The following is a 19529-nucleotide window of genomic DNA, read 5'->3' on the forward strand; positions in this document are numbered from 1 at the left end:
GGTGTGTAGGTGGTGCTGCGAATGCATTAAAACGGATGATCATTTACCAATACAAGCCCGATGTGGTGATGTGTTACAGACCACCTCAGTTGTGGTTGTGGTTGAAGGGGACAAATCTCAAAACGTTTTGGACCCCACTTACACTTGTCTTCAGCGTCATCCTGTTTCAAACGGATCGCACAACATGCATCGTAATACCAGGTTTAAATGGGCCTGTGTGCATGGTCCAAACAGGGGACACACTGCAGGCTACATCTCTCCTCAACACTTAACCACTCCACAACAATTAAATGTAAATGCCATAAAGCATGTTAATCCAGTCAGCACTCTCTACTTTTTATACGAGTTCCTGTAGTTCAACTGGAAGTGCAACACAAAGATCATGGATTACATTCCCAGGGATTGGACATACTGATAAAATGTATAGCTTGAATGCACTACAATTTGCTTCAGATAAAAGCATCTTCCATCTGCATAAATTTAAATGCACCTGCTTCCTTTTAACAAATGATGTCTCTATCTCACTCAAAACTAATCCACTGATCTTCTATAAACTTAATTTGCAGGTGGCCCTTTTATTGGAGGCTTCCACACTCAAACTCTACTTGAACGTTATGCCAATCATGCCTCAAAAGTGAAATTAACATTGATGATTATGCACACTGGCGAAGATCATTTGAAAAAGACAGGAGTAAGGGAAAAAGAGTAAGGGTAAGAAAGGGAGAGAGAGAGAGCAGAGAGAAAGAGTGAGTTAATAACAGAGAGAAAAGAGGAGAGGGAGGGGCAAAGAGTGGCTGGGTGAGTGAGCAAAAAAGCAAGAGTGAGACAGAGAGTGAGAGACTGACAGAAAGAAAGAGAGAGACTGACATAATGAAAGACAATGAGTGCATAAGAGTGTAAGAGAGACAAAGCACACAGAAGAGACAAGCATCTGAAATTACAAACACAACGATTAATATTGGAACTGATAAAATAACAACAAAACATTGCACTGATTGCCTCTTTTTATATCAAATTATTTGTAAATAGGTCAAGCCATTTGATGGCACCCAATCGGGCCATCTAGTACAAAACACAAGTGTAGTGTTCACACAAACATACACAAACAGCCTGCCAGACAAACTGTGCATCCTAGCAAGGGGAACTCACCACATTTTTCTTGGTCTGTGGTTTCAGGTGTTTGAGAGATCTCATCCTAAGGCACAGTCACAGGTTCGAATTCACCTATTGCCCCCCCCCCCTCGTACACTATGTGTTTTCTAATACAAACACACAGATACTCTCTCTTCTGTGTTTCTCGTACTCTCTCTCTGTTCACTCTGTATGCAAGCTCTCTTTTTCCTCTTTCACTCTTTCTCTCACTCTGCTTTCCCCTCCCCCACTCCTCTCTCTCTCTCTCTCTCTCTCTTCGGCACAAGCACACACATACACCATCCTCTTTTCCCTCGCTCCCTCCCCCCTCTTTCATTCTCTCTCTCTGTTTCGTTCTCTCTCTCTCTCCGTTGCTCTTACTCTCTCAGACTGTCTTGCACAGACATTCTTTTCTTGCTTTCACTTGCAAAACACATTCGAAAATACAAACATTCACCCTGTCAAAAGATTGTGAGCTTAGCCATGAAGATAAAGGCATGCATGTACATCACAGCAAACAAACAGAGAATGTGTGCTTGACAAAAAGGGCACAAATGAATGAGTAAAAACAGAAGGGACCAAAAGAAGTGTATATGAGTGAACCCTGATTTGAAATCCAAGTCTGAAATTAAGACAGCACTTATGTTGAGTACATAGAAATACATAAGCAAGATGAAAAGAAGAAAGTGATGGCAAAAGAGAACGTATGTTGTATAAATGGTCAGAAAGGTTACATTTTATATGCAAAATGAGAATAGTACATAAGCAGGCTGACAGAGTAGAAGCTGAATGAACATGCGTATATCTGTGAGAGTCTGCGTCAGACGAGGCCTTTTGGCCTATGCACTGAGAAACAAGAGTGTTCTGCATATCTGTGCGAGTTAAATGTGTGGATGCATGTGTGGACTCACACACACTACCATTCAAAAATTTTGGATCAATAGCTGGGTTTCCATCCAACTATTTTTATGTGCATTTTGAAATTGCGCATAAGAAATCCTGAATGGAAACACTTGATATGCGAATAAACTCTCAAAATTCGCATACATTTTAATGCACTACGAGGAAGTGGATTTTCTAGAGTTTTGAATTAGTTCAAATATGCATTAAGGTGATGGAAACAGTTTATTCACAAAACGATGATGTGTTTTAACCATTCATGATGTGTTATATTATACGATAGCTTGATGAGACTTACCCAACGAAAAGACAGAGCTTGGAAGTTGACATTAAATTCTATAAACAAAGCCCTTGACATTCGGAAGTGTCTAACCCCTAGCTGGTCTTTAAAGTGGGTCCTCACAATCCGCCAGAACAGTTTTAAACCTGAGCGGGCGCTCAGGTATGCAGAGGCTGGCAGTGAATGGGCATCGCATCCATTTCAGCCCTCTTTATATCAGATATTATACCTTTTCTGTGGCCTATCCAGGCAGCATTTAATTACTGTACAATCATGACAAGGTGGCTCCATGAAGATAATGTGCATGACGTAATGGATGGAAATGCACAACGATTCATATTTTCTTCAGTCAAATTTTTAGAAATGCGCATAAAAAATGCTAAACCTTTTGATGGAAACCCAGCTACTATGACATTTTTGTTTTTGAAGGAAAATGATGCTTCTGTTCAACATGGATGCATCAAATTGATCAAAAATACTATTAAAAACAATGTTGTAAATTATTATTACTGTTTTAAATAGCGGTTAAACATTTTTAATTGATTTTTTAAAAAAACTGTCACCTAATCCTTAACTCTAATCTTAATTCAGTCTGTCTGTGCTAATTTGCAACTCAAGAAACATTTCTTTTCAACAGAACAATTGAAAAGCTAATAATGACGTTTGAACATCGCAATACTGTGGCTTTATTTATTATTATTTTTATAATAAGTATTGAGTACACTTGCATATCTTCATCTCACTTGTACTAAATTTTGGGTTTAAAATGGAAAAAAAAAACAACGACACACATTTCTCTGAAATTCATCAGTCAATTATTCTTTTGAGAGATGAAGAGAAGACTATTTCATACAATATGGGCTTGAAAGAATAAAACAAACTGGATCTAACCAGGGCAGAGAGAGAAGCTGATGGCCCAGATGCACAACTACAAGAAGACAAGTACATCAGAGTCTCAAGTTTGAGAAACAGACCCCTCACAGGTCCTAAACTGGCAGCTTCAATGACCAGTAGAACAAAAAACAGTTTTATCTGCAACACTGAAGAGAAGATTTTCAAAGAAAAAGCCACATTTGAAACAGTCAAATAAGAAGTGAAGAGTAGAATTGGCAAAAGAACAAAGATTGAATGGTAAATAAATAGAAAATTGTCATTTGGATGGATGAGTCTAAGTTTGAGGTGTTGAGCAGAAAAGTTTGATCAAAGGTCCTTGAAAAGTGTCCTACAAACGAATTAAGTAATTGGGAAGTGCTGCAGAATGGGAGCAGTGAAACATCAACTGAATAACTTAAACTGACTGCTAGAATGCTTAAGGTGTCATTGCTGCAAGCAGAGAACTCTTGGATGAACAGAAAGTTTGAAGAATACACCATTTATTTAAATAGTAAGTAATTTGTAGCATTATTGAAGTCTTAGCTGTAATTCTTGATCACTTTAAAGCATCTTTGGAGAATAAGAGTATAAGAGTACACAAATTTCATAGTGATTCCAAACCAATGAATGGTAGTAAATGTATATAAACACATAAAATAATAATAATAATAATAATAAAGCAATGGAATAAATTAAGTATGAAACATATTATGAAATAAACTTGCCATGGACAGAATCACTAATTACATCATTGCAACTTGTCAATAAGTAAATTAACTTTTAAAAACTCTTAATATCCAAATAAACAACGCACAATAAGTAAACATGATTGTTTTATACCTGAAAGTTTTCTATTCACTGTCCTGAACACTCACATTGGACCTCATTCATGAAACATGAGCAGAACCAATGGCTACGTTAACATGCACCCTCTTAACGCGATTACAATGCGATTAAGGCAATACCGCAATTAAGCTCATGTAAACAGAATATTACAATTATGATACTGCAATTATGCTAATAATCAGAGTAATGGGAGTCACGTGGCACCATGCGAGGGTTGGACGTGTGAACAGCGAGCTCTGCGCACTTTGCTAGCTTTTTATTCTTTCTGTGTTATAAACCGGTGAGATTCGATACACCCTGCTACGTAACTGTTCTAAGAGGTCAACATGTCAAAGAATTCAAAATCCTCAGGCTCTAGAGATATTAAAAAACACTTACGTGCTCAAGCTGATACCTCAGACAGGCCCACAGACCAGGGAATCGGTTTGGAAGGTGCGGCGGGAGAAATTCAACGGCAGCTGTGGACCTGGAGATCTTGCTGTAATACGTCGAATGATTACAGCAATGGAGGCGAAATTCTTCGAGTTGGTTACAAGAATTGGGGACATTGAGAAACAGATCGATTATCTGGAGTCATCGGAGAGGGAATTAGCTGCTAATCCGCTAGCGACCAAGACAGACTTGGAATGTGTTTGGGAAAAACTGGAGGATTTGGAGAATCGTAATCGGCGAAACAATGTCCAAATTGTTGGAATTCCTGAGCATGAGGAAGGCAGAGATATGGTGAAATTCCTAGATGAGCTCTTCCCAAGTCTGCTCAAAACAACAGGCCACAAGCTGGAAATCGAGCGAGCTCACAGAGAGACAGGCCCCGATCAATTCTGGCCAAATTTCTGAGATCATCCAATAAAGATCTCGTGTTACGCGAGGCGAGTAGCAAAGGAAAGCATTCTTGGAAGAAGCACAACATTTTCTTGTTCCCAGACTTTACGAAATCGACAAGAGAGAAACGTGATCGATTCAAGGAATGCAAGAAACTCTTGCATCGACAGAGGATCGCTTTTGCACTGACGTTTCCAGCAAAATTGAGAACAGATAATAAGGATGGCCGCAAAATATTTACATGCCCACAACAAGCGATGTGTTTAAAAAAAACCAATGGACTGAAGAAGTCATGGTGTGTTTCTCATGTTGCCCCCAAGTGAGCATGGCTCGCTGAACATACACTTGACCGTCCGAAGAAGCTGGGCGCCTTTCTTGTTTTTTGAATTTTTTTATTATTATTTTTTGTACCGATTCCGCTAGAGGCTGGAGCTTGTTTTGTGGAGGAACAGACCTTCGAGATAGTTCTGTGAATGAATCTACACGTTCTTTGTGTTTATTCTGCCTATTGGCTGCAGTTTGTTTTATAGATTATTTTCTGTCATGTAATTCTGTCTCACAAAATTTGTATAGAAACACCAGACTTGAGCAATCTGATGGCAAAGTTGTCGCGGGGGCTCACGTAGGCATATATGGACTGTTTGAGTTAAGAGGGATGGACGCCGGTTGGCGCTGTCGTGTGCGGGGTTAATGCGCACGTTTTTCTTTTTTCTGTTTGTTTGGTTCGGGGGGAAGTTTGGGGTTTGACTGTTGCACTAATGGGGAATGTGGTCTTTATAATTTTAGTTCTGACACACAATCTATTATTTCAAACATGTCAAATGTTAATATGAGTGGATTGTCTCTCTCCACGTGGAATGTGAATGGGTTAGGGCACCCCATAAAAAGAAGGAAGGTTATTTATTTTCTTAAAGGAAATATGATATAGTTTTTCTTCAAGAAACGCATCTTTCCCCGCAGGAAGCTGAAAAATTTGGGAAGATATGGGGTGGACATGTTTTCTTTAGTGCTGGCTCAAGTAAGAGCAGGGGAGTCATTACACTGATAAGTAAATATCTACAATTCAAATATCTCAAACAGATTAAAGATAAATTAGGAAGAATCATTATTGTTTTAGCAGAAATTCAGGGGCAAAGGTTTATTTTGGCTAATATTTACGCACCTAACGCTGATGATCAGGGCTTTTTTATAGATCTTGAAGGGATGCTGCATGCCGCTGGCACCCCTCATGATATAATATTGGGAGGAGACTTTAATCTTTTGATGGACTCAGTCCTTGATCATAGTGAAGCAAAAGTGTTTAAGCCCCCCTAGAGCAACATTGACGCTTCACAGGATGTGTAAAAATCCTGGTCTTACAGATATTTGGAGACTTTTGAACCCATCTGGTAGGGACTATACATTTTTATTATCAGTCCATAACATTTATTCTAGAATATAAATGTTTTTATATATATATATCTAAGTCCCTCATTTCATCTGTAGTGGATTGCTCAATTGGAAACATCTTTGGGCATTTTATTCCCAGCAAATTTGTCTGATTTAGTTAGAATTAATTTTGACCCCTTAATTTCGAGCAATGTGAGCAGGTGGGCTTCATTACATTTATCTATGATTGGGAAGGTTAATGTTATTAAAATGAATTGTATTCCAAAATTCATCTACCTGCTACAATCTCTCCTTGTAGATGTCCCCCTCTCTTATTTCAAGCAATTTGTTAGTATAGCAAAGTCCTTCATTTGGAATGGTAAGCGTCCCAGATTACATTTTAATAAGTTACATAGGCCAATTGACAAAGGTGGGCTAGGCCTCCCCAAGATTTTGTTTTATTATTATTATGCATTCGGTCTCAGACATTTGGCTCATTGATCGCTTCCACCTGAGAGAGCCCCTCCCTGGTTTTGTATCGAACAGGAAGGTCTTGCCCCTATTTTGCCATTGCAAAGCCTTTTATCAAACTAACTGGAGAAGTTAAGTTACACCCTGTTATCTTGCATTTGCACGCGGTATGGACAAAAGTGCCCAGAGTGTTTAATTCAGACATTTATTTAAATGTTGCCTCGAGCATATGGATGAACCCCAAATTATGTATTGAAAGGTCCCCTTTCTGCTGGTCAGAGTGGATTGTGAGGGGGGTTACTACAGTCGGTGACCTACAAGAGAATGGAGTGTTGAGATCTTTGAAAATTTGGTTCAACACTTTGAGATTCCCAGATCTCAGTTCTTTAAGTATTTACAGCTGTGCCACCTGCCCTGTAATATTTTTGGGAGTAGCTCACACCCCCCTAAAGTGGCAGATACTCTGGGAGAAGTGATTACTGCTTTTGGAAAAGGTCATGAGGCATCAGTGTATTACTCCCTGATAACTCAGTGTCTGGGGGTCGGAGCTTTAATTTCTATCAAGAGATTATGGGAGAAAGATTTAAACTTGGTATTAGAGGAGGAAGTGTGGGCTAGGATTCTAAAATATGTCAAGTCTGCATCTAGAGATGCAAGGGTTCACCTTATGCAATTCAAGATTCTACATAGAGTCTATTGGACCCCCTCTAGATTATATAGGCTGTGTCTTAAAGACACACCCACCTGCTGGCAATGCCAATCAGAAGATGGAGACACAATCCATGTTTTTTGGGGTGTGCTAAGATTCAAGGATTTTGGTTGAAAGTTCAGAGTTGTATGTGTGACGTTTTGAGCATTCAAATTGTACTTTGTCCCAGACTCTGTATTTTGGGTGATGGGGCAGTCATAAATTTGGGGGATAATCACACTGAAATGAGTTCTGACCAGTCTCATGATCGGCAGGCAAATAATTTTAAGGGGATGGATGTCGGATGGAGCGCCCTCTTTTTCAGAGTGGTGTGTGGAAATGGGGAGGGTGGCTGCTTTCAAGGAAGGGGTAAGTAGAAGGCTGGGGTTTTGGGACTTATTTGTTAAGAAATGGGGCAATTATTTAGTCTTTTTGGGGGACTCTTGGGGAGGGGATGTGGAGAGTGTAGTTTAGTTTAATTATGTATGTTTATGATATTTTCTTTTTTGTTTTCTGTTTTTTTTTTTTTTTGGTTTGTGTGTGTGTATTATTATGTGAGACCACAGGGGTGTTCGTTGGGGGTCAGGGTGCATATATAAATCAATAACAATGTTTAATTACAAAATAATCAGAGTAATGATAATCGCAGTAAGATATGTGGTGTACTCCTATTTTAATCGCTTTATACTGCTATGTAAATGCTTTAATGGCATTTCTTCCACTCTGACCAAAGTGCAGCTGTATCAGTGCTGCAGACGGATGATGTTACGCTAAAGCACAAGTTCAAAAACATCACAAAACAAAAGCTGTATTTACTTCTCAGCTTCATTTGAAACGGCAGTTTCTTGCATTGTTTTCGAGCAGTGTAGCGCCCCCATCTACAGCCCCGCCACGGCAAAAGAAAACATTTTCCAGAGTTGTGAATGTCCGTTTGCAGTCTGAATCGAATGTTGGGGAGATTAAAAGAACATATGCCTCAAAATAATGGAAAGGAAACACGTCTTTGAAATGAGTTTGTGCTCACGGGCGAAACACAGCAACATCCATCACGTGTATTCCGATTCACACACAAATGACTCTTATGAACCAATTATTTTTAGTGAATCAAAACAGACCGTGCATCCAGTGTTGTCGAAAAAGACTCTGGTTCTTTTAATAAATCTTTAAAAAAAGACTCAAACTCACTAACTAATTTTCCTTATACCAAGCTGTATTTAAAGATACATATTTGCAACAAGACGTTTTTTTGTAATATTATTTTATAAAATAGCATTAACATCACATTTCTCTGCGAATAATCAGAGTAATGGCAAGTAGCATGAAAACTGGACTAAAGAGGTTTGCCCAAATCAGGTAAACATCTTAATCTAATTATTCATTATACTCTGATTATTGCAATAATCAGAGTATTGGTGTACATGTAAACATAGCCAATTTCTGTGCAAAGCATTCAGAAAACCATTGTTTCTTTAATTGTCACATCATCTCTGCTTGTGGTTCATGAATGAGGCCCATTGTTCATAAGAGATTAAAATATGTATATGTACACATTATTACTGTGTGTGGACTTTACATTAAACCTTATTCTTACATTAATGAGTAGTTATTGAGCTAATATTGATTTTTAAGGGATTTAAGAAAAGTGGATATACCTCCATAGAAAATGGCTGAGAGAGAGTAGGATTGTGAAAGAAGAGAAAATGGAGGGATGAGGGAGGAGAAGAGAGGCCTTCACCAGTGAGGAGAGAGAGAGAGGGGAGGGAGGAATTGTGAGAGAGCAAATGGTGAATGAGGGAAAGAGAGTGAGAGCAAATGGAGAGAGCAATTGAGGGAGAGAGGGGAGGAGATAAAGAGAACAGGAGAGGGAGGGGAGAGAGTGCGAGAGAGACAGAGAGAAAAAGAAAAAAGAGAGAGGGAGAGAGAGAGAAGGGAAGAGGAAAGAGAAAGATATATAAAAGAGGAAAGGGTGAAGAATAGAAAGAGGGAATGGGAGCAAGGGAGGAAAACCTTAAATGTTGTAAAAAAGAAAAACAAAACAAAGGGAAAGGAAAGAAAACCTAGAAAAAAGAAGTCATTTTGAGTGTGTGTGTGGTAGGAGGAAGTAAAAGGAACAAATGAAAAAGAAAAAAAGAGAAAAAATTCAAACCATGGGGGAAGGGCATGAAGAGAGAAAGAACAGGAAAGAGAGAACGAGAGAGAATGAGAGAGAGAGAGAGACTTGAATCAGGAAAGACCAAATCAAGCCACCATAAGAAAAAGTCTACCTGAGTAATATCTTCTGGTAAAATAAAGTTAAATTAAAGTATATGATAAAGGTATACAGCAAAGACCATCACTTGACAGGGCTCCAGAGCAACATACAAAATCAGCGGCACCAGCACCTGATTTGGTAACATACGCACTGCTTCATATCACCTTTGGAGTATTTGGTGTTTCCCATAAACAGAAAATGATGGTGCATACTGTACGTAATCAATAAGAGTGAGGTAATTTTGTAGCCACATCAATGCAAGCTAAATTTAAAAGCTGTACACAAACACTGTTAAGCGCCATGTTTGTGGGCAGGTTAGGTAGTCACGTAAAACTACAACGTGTCCACGTAAACCAAATTCCTGATTTCATACTTGGTTTCCATAGGCCTCACTGAAATTCAAATAATCAATGCACTCTCCACCCTAGGGTGCTGAAGTGTCAGTGACTGATCTGTGCTGTAAGGTCACAGGTTCTTACCCAGAAACTGTGAGCTGCTGAGATCTTGCGGCATTACATTAGTACCCTTGAGAGAAACAATGCTCCAGGGCACCTGTCAATTGGTGTCTTGTAAATCACTTCGTTTGTAAATCGTTTGAAGAGCACTGCCAAAAGACAACTAAATAATTCAACCAAAACGAGAACAGACTCTGTAACAATTGCTGACAAGTCTGTCCTAGAGAGCTTTAAGGAATAGTTCACCCTAAAATAAAACTCTGTCATTATTTACTCACCTTCATTTTGTTCCAAACCCGTATGAATTTCTTTTTTTCTGCAGAACACAAAAGGATATATTTTAAAGAATGTCGCAATTGGAAATTTCCATACAATAGCAGTTGATAGTGACTCACTTTAAAGCTTAAAAAACTACCCAAAAGTGTCATAAAAGTAGTCCATAGCTGGAAAATATTTAGCATTTTTTAAGACCAATTAAACAAACAAAAAAATTTGAATAATTGCGTGTTTCGTCATGCGTATTATCTAGAGCAGGGGTCGGGAACCTATGGCTCGCCAGGTGTCTCACCATTCACCAACACATGATCATTTAAAACTTTCTAGAAATTATTTTCCTGCAGAAAGTGTGGGTATGACTGTCAAGCTTGAAGTCAGTTACACTGTTTTGATTTCCTTTCTCCCGAATTTGTCATACAGCCTACTCCTGGTGAACAAGGTTTGAAATTAACACCCACCTGTAAGACTTCTCGGAGTCAAGAAATATGACAAGAAATTAGACACAAAGATGCGTGTTTGATGAAACGTGTGATTATATTTTGAAGAACAGATGAAAGAAAATCCGCCGATGTGTGTCTGATTTGATGAGTGCACAGTGAGCTCTGCTGCTCACGAGTGCAATGAAAGTGCTTCTCCAAGACACGCACATGCATAGAGTTCTGGGCCTCGTTTCCCAATAACTATTGATCTAGCAGTTAAGAGAATTTATTACGAGCGATTTTACGAATGTTCGTTATTTTTTTATGTGTCCCCCAGGGTGTGATATACTGTAGTACCTGCCACCCGCCAAATGCGACGAGGCTCAATCCAGTTCACAAGCACCTCGTCCAAATGCAGGTATTTCATGTGCGAGTAATTTTGCTCATCTACCTGCAACAGGCAGGAGACCTGTAAGATGTCTCGGAGTGACACATGATGTTAGACACAAGACACGTGCTTGAAGAAACTTTATTATATCTTATTATATAAAAACAGACAAAAGAAAAGCTGTCATTATTTGTGTCAGATTCGCTGTTTGTTCAGAGGCGTGCAGCAGGACACTGTCTTGTGGAACGCGCATGTAAAGAGTTATCACTCCATTTTCATTTGTCTGAAAACTGTAAATTTGTCATCTATGAAAATGCTGCAAATGATCTCCGATCATCTCAAGAGGTGCTGTGAGTTTCGCTTTATTTCCATGGATCAGTTCGCTCTTACACATTGTGAACGCAACTCTGCAGGTTTAGTTCCGTACACAGAACTGCCGCTCACTGGATGTTTTTTGTTTTTGGCACCATTCTGAGTAAATTCTAGAGACTGTTGTGCGTGAAAATCCCAGGAGATCAGCAGTTACAGAAATACTCAAACCAGCCCGTCTGGGGGGGGCCTGGGTAGCTCAGCGAGTATTGATGCTGACTACCACCCCTGGAGTCGCGAGTTCGAATCCAGGGTGTGCTGAGTGACTCCAGCCAGGTCTCCTAAGCAACCAAATTGGCCCGGTTACTAGGGAGGGTCAAGTCACATGGGGTAACCTCCTCGTGGTCACGATTAGTGGTTCTCGTGCGTGGATCGCGGAGAGTAGCAAGAGCCTCCACATGATGAGAGTCTCCGTGATGTCATGCACAACGAGCCACATGATAAGATGTGCGGATTGATGTCTCAGAAGCGGAGGCAACTGGGACTTGTCCTCCACCACCCGGATTGAGGTGAGTAACCGCACCACAACGAGGACCTACTAAGTAGTGGGAATAGGGCAGAAAAGGGGATAAAAATTATTTAAAAAATTAATTAAAAAACAGCCCATCTGGCACCAACAATCATCCATGTGAATATTTAATCAGCCAATCATGTGGCAGCAAAGCAGTGCATAAAATCATCCAGATACGGGTCAGGCGCTTCGGTTAATATTCACATCAACCATCAGAAAAATGTGATCTCAGTTATTTGGACAGTGGCATGATTGTTGGTGCCAGATGGGCTGGTTTGAGTATTTCTGTAACTGCTGATCTCCTGGAATTTTCACGCACAAAAGTCTCTAGAATTTACTCAGAATGGTGCCAAAAACAAAAAACACACAGTGAGGAGCAGTTCTGTGGATGGAAATGCCTTGTTGATGAGAGAGGTCAACAGAGAATAGCCAAACTGGTTCGAACTGACAAAGTCTACGGTAAATGCATGATGGCAAATGGAGCCGTTGGAGTTAATGTTTGGATTTGGGGAATCACTTCATTATTTTTATTGCTTTTTTCGTTAGTGCAATTTGAATTTAGAAATATAATAGTTTTTTGAGTTTCAATAAATTATTTTTCCAAAGCAAAATTAGTAAAGCTAAAATATTCTCGGACTCTCGGCAGGGAGGTTGACGATATAATTAAGGCGATTATCGTTAAAATATTTTTTATATATCACCCAGCCCAAAAGGGGAGTGAACTTTTTCATGAACAACTGTAAAATGAAGTAATTTTATGGAGACCCGCACAAACACGTACTCAATTCCATATTGTAACATGCAACAATTGTTGCATATTTGTTTGTTTCTGAGTAGTCTATGGGCATAATAAATATTTTATTTTATTGAAAAACTTTGTTTTTTGAAAATAGCAAATTATTAATTTGTGCTATGGCTCTTTCGAAAAAAATGCATCACCCAAAAATTTAAAAAATGGCTCCTTAGTGAAAAAAGGTTCCCTAATCTAGAGGGGGTCTTGTCATGATGGAGCAGCTAAATTACCCTAAATGTATTAAAGAACTTGTACATTGTTTTGTTTTATTAAATGCTGCCAGACGACGCTGTAGAATGAGTGCAATATCTCATATAACGAGGGCTGAAATGACTGCTATGCCAATAGGCCACCAGCTTCTGTACACCTGCGAGCACCCATGCCCAAAACTGTTCTGGCAGATTGTGAGGACCCACTTTAATGACCAGCTTTGGGTTAAACGCTTCCAAATGTCAAGGGCTATGTTCGAAGAATTGTGTGCAAAGGTCAGACCTTTCGTTGGGCCAGTCACATTAAGCTATCGCACACCCATAACACGTGCAAAAACCCTTTTTTTAGGTGCATGTAAACGTGGACAAATCACTTTTTATGATGACAATATTGAAATTTAAGTTGTTATTCACTCTCAAATCAAATTAAATCATTGATCAACTCTTGTATACAGAGCCCAAAACAAATAGGGCAACATGGTTCTTGCGCATCTCGTGACCAAACGTCATGGCATCATAACATGACAATAAGGTTTGTGTTCCACAGAATAAAGTCATACAGGTCTGGAATTACATAAGGGTTAGTGAATATCGACAGAATTTTTGGGTCAACTATTCCTTTAAGACATGGCTTCCTAGGAACATATCACCCCATTGTTACAGTAGCACTTCATGACTACTTCAAAGATTTCCACTTTTCAACAACTGTGGACATAGACCAAAACGCAACTCCTTCTTCACTATAAATCTTGCAATCTACAGTCTCCTTGGTGCGATCGTGATTTGAAACTTGGTAACACTTCATCACGCTTTATCAAAATATCTTAGTTTGTTCCGCAGTGGAAAGTCATATGAGTTTGAGATGGCATAAGGGTCAGTAAATGGTGAGAGAATGATTATTCTTGGGTGAACTATTCCTTAAGGCAAGCAGAAAAATAAGCAGGACTTGAACTAGAATCCATCCCAATCAAAGCACCTCCAGAAGATCTACATTTATAAAAGCTGGACTGTCAGATATGCGAAAGTTAGAATGGTGATAAAGACCACAAAAGACATTCTCATCTTCAGCATCAAAAGATACCTGGGGCCGGTTGTACCAGCTACACATAAGTTACAACTTAGTCTAGTTATATAAATGGGCACAAAGTGACAATTTATACACTACTAAATATTTGAGTGTTGCCCCATTAAACTTAGGTAGCGCGTAACCCTACGTATAAACTAAATATTAACGGAAGACTCTGACCAGGAGGATGGAATAAAAAAAGCAGACTCACTTAATGACATCAATGTGCTCATGTTTTGGTTAACAGGCTTCAGTCCTTTTGACATGCATGATGATGTTGCATTACAATCGTTTACGGGAGAAAACATTACGTAAAAAACTTACTTCTTCAGCATGAAACTGATCTAACAGTGCACTTTCCTGTGTAAGCCACCCGGGGACAAGTTTCAACATATACAAAATATATAAGATATTAAAATGAATAAATGTCTATTTTTCCAGCCTGTTGTATTAGTATTTATTTATCACCCCTTATTCATTTTAGATACAGTTATTGAATATAATTATTTACATGTGTATCGTATTTCAGTGGGACATAATTTATTACAGCTGACAGTTACGCAAGCAAACAAGGTTTGAACATCAACTGTTACAAGATCAAACTGAAATTCACAGCTTTTTAATATTTCTGTGTACAAATTTGAAGGCTGCTTATTGGATAAATACAAGTAAACGTCATATTATGCGACTATGCATTACTACACGGAGAGCTTACGACCTACTAGTTAAGTCTTGCCTTAAGAACAGGTGGTGCAACCAAATTAAGCCCTGACTTAGTTACAAACTAACTAGTAGTTACTAAGCCCTTAGTGTGAACTTCATGTCTCAACTTAAGTGAGACCTTACGCACAGCTGGTGCAACCCTACCCTGATGGTTACACAAACACTGACTGTGTTATTGGTGAAGTTCATGGTAAAGTAGAAAGGGCTTACTGATTCTACAGCATGGAAAACTCATTTGGTAAATAGTTAATGCTTCACAGACCATAACTAACACCCCTCATTAAATTTGTCTTGCTCAGTTTCAGAGGGAAATATTATATAGCCTAAATGGTATTTCCACAGGTCTGAAAATTCAGGTGGCACAAAGGTATCAACGTCAATATGTTTCGGACTACTACACTGCAAACACACATACGGTACAGTACAGTACATGCTTCTGTTCCCATCTAGAGGTGACCTCAGCAACTTGAAAAAATACTAAACAGCACTGCAGTGGTTATCTTTTGGACTGAATTTATGACAGATTCAAACAACGTGTTTCAATATATGCACTTAAACTTGCAAATCCAAAGATATATGGGGAATTAATGTAATTTTGAAATGTCAATAGAATTGTTATCAGATATAAAATCATCAATATACGTTTACAATTATGTTTGCTAGATATCATTCACACACCATGTAGTGGCTGATTGTCCACACCGTTGTTGTTCCATATCACTGGATGGACATCAGATTTATTTATTTTTTGGTCATTTAGATTGACAGTGTGACTGATAAAATCTTTAACATGTCTCTTTAATGATGAAACATACTTGTAAATGTATGTTTTATTTTTCAAAAGTTTCAAAGCCGATATGTCACTGAATTGTAGGAATGACCCAGCTGCCACAATTAACTTAATCATGAACACTGTCAATTATAGCAGTCCATATAGTAGGTCTACCCATGATGCATTACAATTTTTTATTTAATTTTCTATTTAACGTATGTTACAGTTTTACCATTTTGACATATGTCCATTGCTTGCTTCTGTGTACGATCTACAAAAAATTTGAATAACGTCTTTGTTTTTTGTATGCTTCTGAGAGGGCCAATGCATTCTGGAGGAATGACCCAGCTGTAATTGTAATCTCTATTATTTTTTTCGATTAATTGTTCAGCTCTACAACATAGCCTTCAAGAGTCAGGTTCTCAATATCATGCTTTTAACAAGGAGAACGTTTGAGAAGTTATGTAGAAGCTAGCAACACCCACATAAGAGTCAACAAATCAGAGATGTGTGATGTTGCACCTGACGTGCGGTCAATAACAAACCATAGTATTTCACCATGCGAGTCATAAAAGGGATAGTTCACCCAAAAATTATTTGAAATGATCATTTACTCACCCTCATGCCATCCCAAATGTGTATGAGTTACTTTCTTCTGCTGAACACAAATTAAGATTTTCTTTAACAAATACCTCTGTAGGTCCACACAACCCAAGTGAATGGTGGCGTGGCCAGAACTCAGAAGCTCCAAAATGCACATAAATGCAGCATAAAAGTAATACATAAGACTCCAGTGGTTAAATCAATGTCTTCTGAAGCGATATGATAGGTTTAGGAGAGAAACAGATCAATATTTGAGCACTTTTTGTACTATAAAAGTCCACTTTCACATTGTTCTTCTTTTGTTTTTGGCGATTCACATTCTTCGTGTATATCGCCATCTATTGGACAGGGAGGAGAAAGTATAAATATTATAGTAAAAATGGACTTAAATATTGAGTCTTTCTTGTAGATTACTTTTATGCTGCCTTTATGTGCATTGGGGACCTTCTGAGTTTGGTCAACATTCATTTGCATTTTATGGACCTACAGAGCTGAAATATTCTTCTAAAAATCTTCACTTGTGTTCTGCAGATGAAAGAAAGTCATACACATCTGGGATGGCATGATGAGGGTAGGCAGTAAATGATGATGAATTTTCATTTTTGGGTGAACGATCTCTTTAATGCAAATGTTTTATACTCCATATCCAATGTTTAAAATATCCCTTCGGCAACGAGTCCCTTAAATACACCACGAGAATCCCTTACAAACCAACGAGCTACATCTTAAACCACATTCTGTAACAACAACAGCTACATCTGGTCCTTGTAAACAGTTGTGAGAGGAAGCGAAAACTTCAGAGGGAAACTTTGATCCAGACTGCATTGCGATGATGCCTTATGGGCCTGTCTTAAGTTTTCCGAGCTAGGCTAGCTGGAGAGGGCGAGTGTGGCCTGCTCTATTCGTTCATGCGGCTCTTTCTCACTCCCTCCATTCCCCTCCCGACGCCATCTGTTTGTGCCACGAGAGAATGTGGAAGTAAAGAGAAAAGGCGACATTTTGGCTCTGTAAAATGACCCAGATACTGGATCTCTCCCTCGGAAATACGAGCGCAAATCGTAATGCAGATGTCAGATGAAAAGCGGAAATATAAATATCAGCATCCAGTTCAGAGTGCACAATAATTTTGAGTCCAGTTATAAAGAAATCAGCGAGTTTCGCTGGGATAGACAGTGGGACAGCCGGGTTTTTTCGGGGGCTAATCGATTCGCTTCGTTTTCTGTTTGTATGGCAATAATGAACGGACAGTTGCTGGACTTACCACGCTCCAAAAATCGGGTGTGTACGTAGAAAACACTTTGGACGGCTTGAACGTCGCTTTCTAGTTTGAATTGTTGCTGGGTCTCTGGTTCTCTGTGTTCGGCAGGAAGGAAGAAGGGAATGAGAGAAAGAGTGACGTGAACGAATAAACAGCCCGGGCTCCTCCTCGCTGTCAGAAGAAAAAATTAAAAATTAAAAATAAAAATGAAGCAAGTGGCCACAAAAATATATGCCTATTTACTCTGGATTTGGTGCAAATATTTGCAACACAAGCAATGCTATTCATAGACAAATATTACAGGATTTGGGAAGCATGACCCAATGAAGTGACATGCATTTTAAAGCACAGTAATTATATAATCTAAGCATAAAAACAGTATCGGTGTTCAGTATCTGTATTCAACGTGCACTTTTGTTTTGGGTCATGTATATACATTAGAGGAATTATACAAATAATGGACGTTAGGGGCCGCTATTGTTTCACTAGCTTCATGTGAGTGCATATCTAGTACAACCTGGGTAGTTTCTTGCACTAACAGAAGAGGTCGCCCTGTCATTATCTATTCTGAATGAACTCTATGTCAGGCAGAGATTTTCTATATAGCGATAACAATGTACGCGTTTTTACCATAGGAGAGAGCGTGACGGTCAACTAGCATGTTACGACAGTAAGTCACCGTTTGCGGATACAATACAAATTAATAGAGAGAGCCGTAAACAGACACCTACCTGTCGCAAAATTGTCCTTGAATCGTAGTAAACTCCACTTATAGTTCATTCCAAAAGAATTGTTTAATGTTAAACATGTTGAAGATTAGCGGACATGTGGGTAATTCACTAAGCAATGAGCTGTTTCCTCACAAAAGCAGTTTATTCAAAGTAGTGAAGCATACTCCTCCATAGACATCCATTAATAAAATAAAATAAAATAAAATAAAATAAATAAATAAAACTCGTATTTTCTCTTAAATTAGGTAAATTCAGGCCATAATCTGGGTGATTTATTTCTCTTTGGCTGAAGTAAATTACAATACATTAGTAACGTGAATGAACAACAAACAAAGGTATAATTTATTTTTCACTTGTTTTGTCACAGGTGTACTGCATCTGTCATGGACCCATCCCTGTGGTTTAAATCAGAAACGCACAGACATAGATGGGAAAGTGCACCTGACTGGGTTTGTCTGGTCTAATTCTTATATCACAAGGTATGGAAGAGAGAGAGGAGTGGAGAACATTTTTACAGAATTATATATAAAGGAGATCATAACAGCAATGGCATTAGCACAAAAGACATTTACAATTGTAGTGCCCATACAACATATTTCTCCTTCTTGGGCAATCTTACATTTTATTGTATGCCATGGTTCTTTGTGTGTAGCTGGGAATTTGTGCCACTAACTGAAACAAGTCAAAAAATGTTACTAATTAATTATTTACATTTCTTAAATTAATTAATCAAATTTAAGAATCAGATGAATAGTGAATGATAAAACGTGAATGATAAATGTATATATATACATGCTATTTTAAACTTTTTAAAGCTTTTCAACTATCAGACTGGCTTTCTCAAGCCAACATCAAAGTTTGTCCTCAAACTTTACCTATCTAGTTTGCCATGTTATTTTAAAGGTTACTATCCATGTATAAAAACATTTTTTACTTGTATGCACATGCATACACTTAAATGTCAAATCAATAATCTGGAAATATACTTATATACTTACTTATTAAAATTTAATGTTCAGTATGAAGGACTTATGGTAGTGTCCAGAGTAGGGTGGTTTTGGTTGGTCCTCTTGGTTGGGGACACCGTTTATTTATTTATATGGACTGTTGGTCACTCTGACATCAGCACTTCATCCACCAGTCAGGTCTCAAAGCCTGGGAATGCAAGCCCTGTGTTTACTCAAGATATCCCTCTCCCTTGCCACAACTCATCAGACTGTTCACGCCATGCACTGGGATACTGACCAGCTGCCAAGCAGCAACGCTCAGTGATGTGATATGGCTGGGGTCAAATTAGTATGAACTATTTTGTATCAAATTCATATA

At 38.6% G+C, this 19529-nt stretch overlaps 1 protein-coding gene across 1 annotated transcript in view; it reads right to left on the minus strand.

Moving 5' to 3' along the window:
* The window catches only part of LOC127440375 (zinc finger protein 710-like), a 26946-nt gene extending 8733 nt beyond the window's left edge, over nt 1-18213 (minus strand). The window contains exons 1-3 of the mRNA XM_051696906.1: nt 18204-18213; nt 17476-17643; nt 10364-10401 (exon numbers count right to left, since the gene is read on the minus strand). Of these exons, the coding sequence (XP_051552866.1) occupies nt 10364-10369 (6 nt within the window). The 5' untranslated portion in view covers nt 10370-10401; nt 17476-17643; nt 18204-18213. The remainder of the gene's footprint in view (nt 1-10363; nt 10402-17475; nt 17644-18203) is intronic.
* Between the last annotated feature and the right edge of the window lie 1316 nt (nt 18214-19529).

Source organism: Myxocyprinus asiaticus, chromosome 1 (assembly GCF_019703515.2).
Source record: "Myxocyprinus asiaticus isolate MX2 ecotype Aquarium Trade chromosome 1, UBuf_Myxa_2, whole genome shotgun sequence".
Classification (NCBI taxonomy): domain Eukaryota; kingdom Metazoa; phylum Chordata; class Actinopteri; order Cypriniformes; family Catostomidae; genus Myxocyprinus; species Myxocyprinus asiaticus.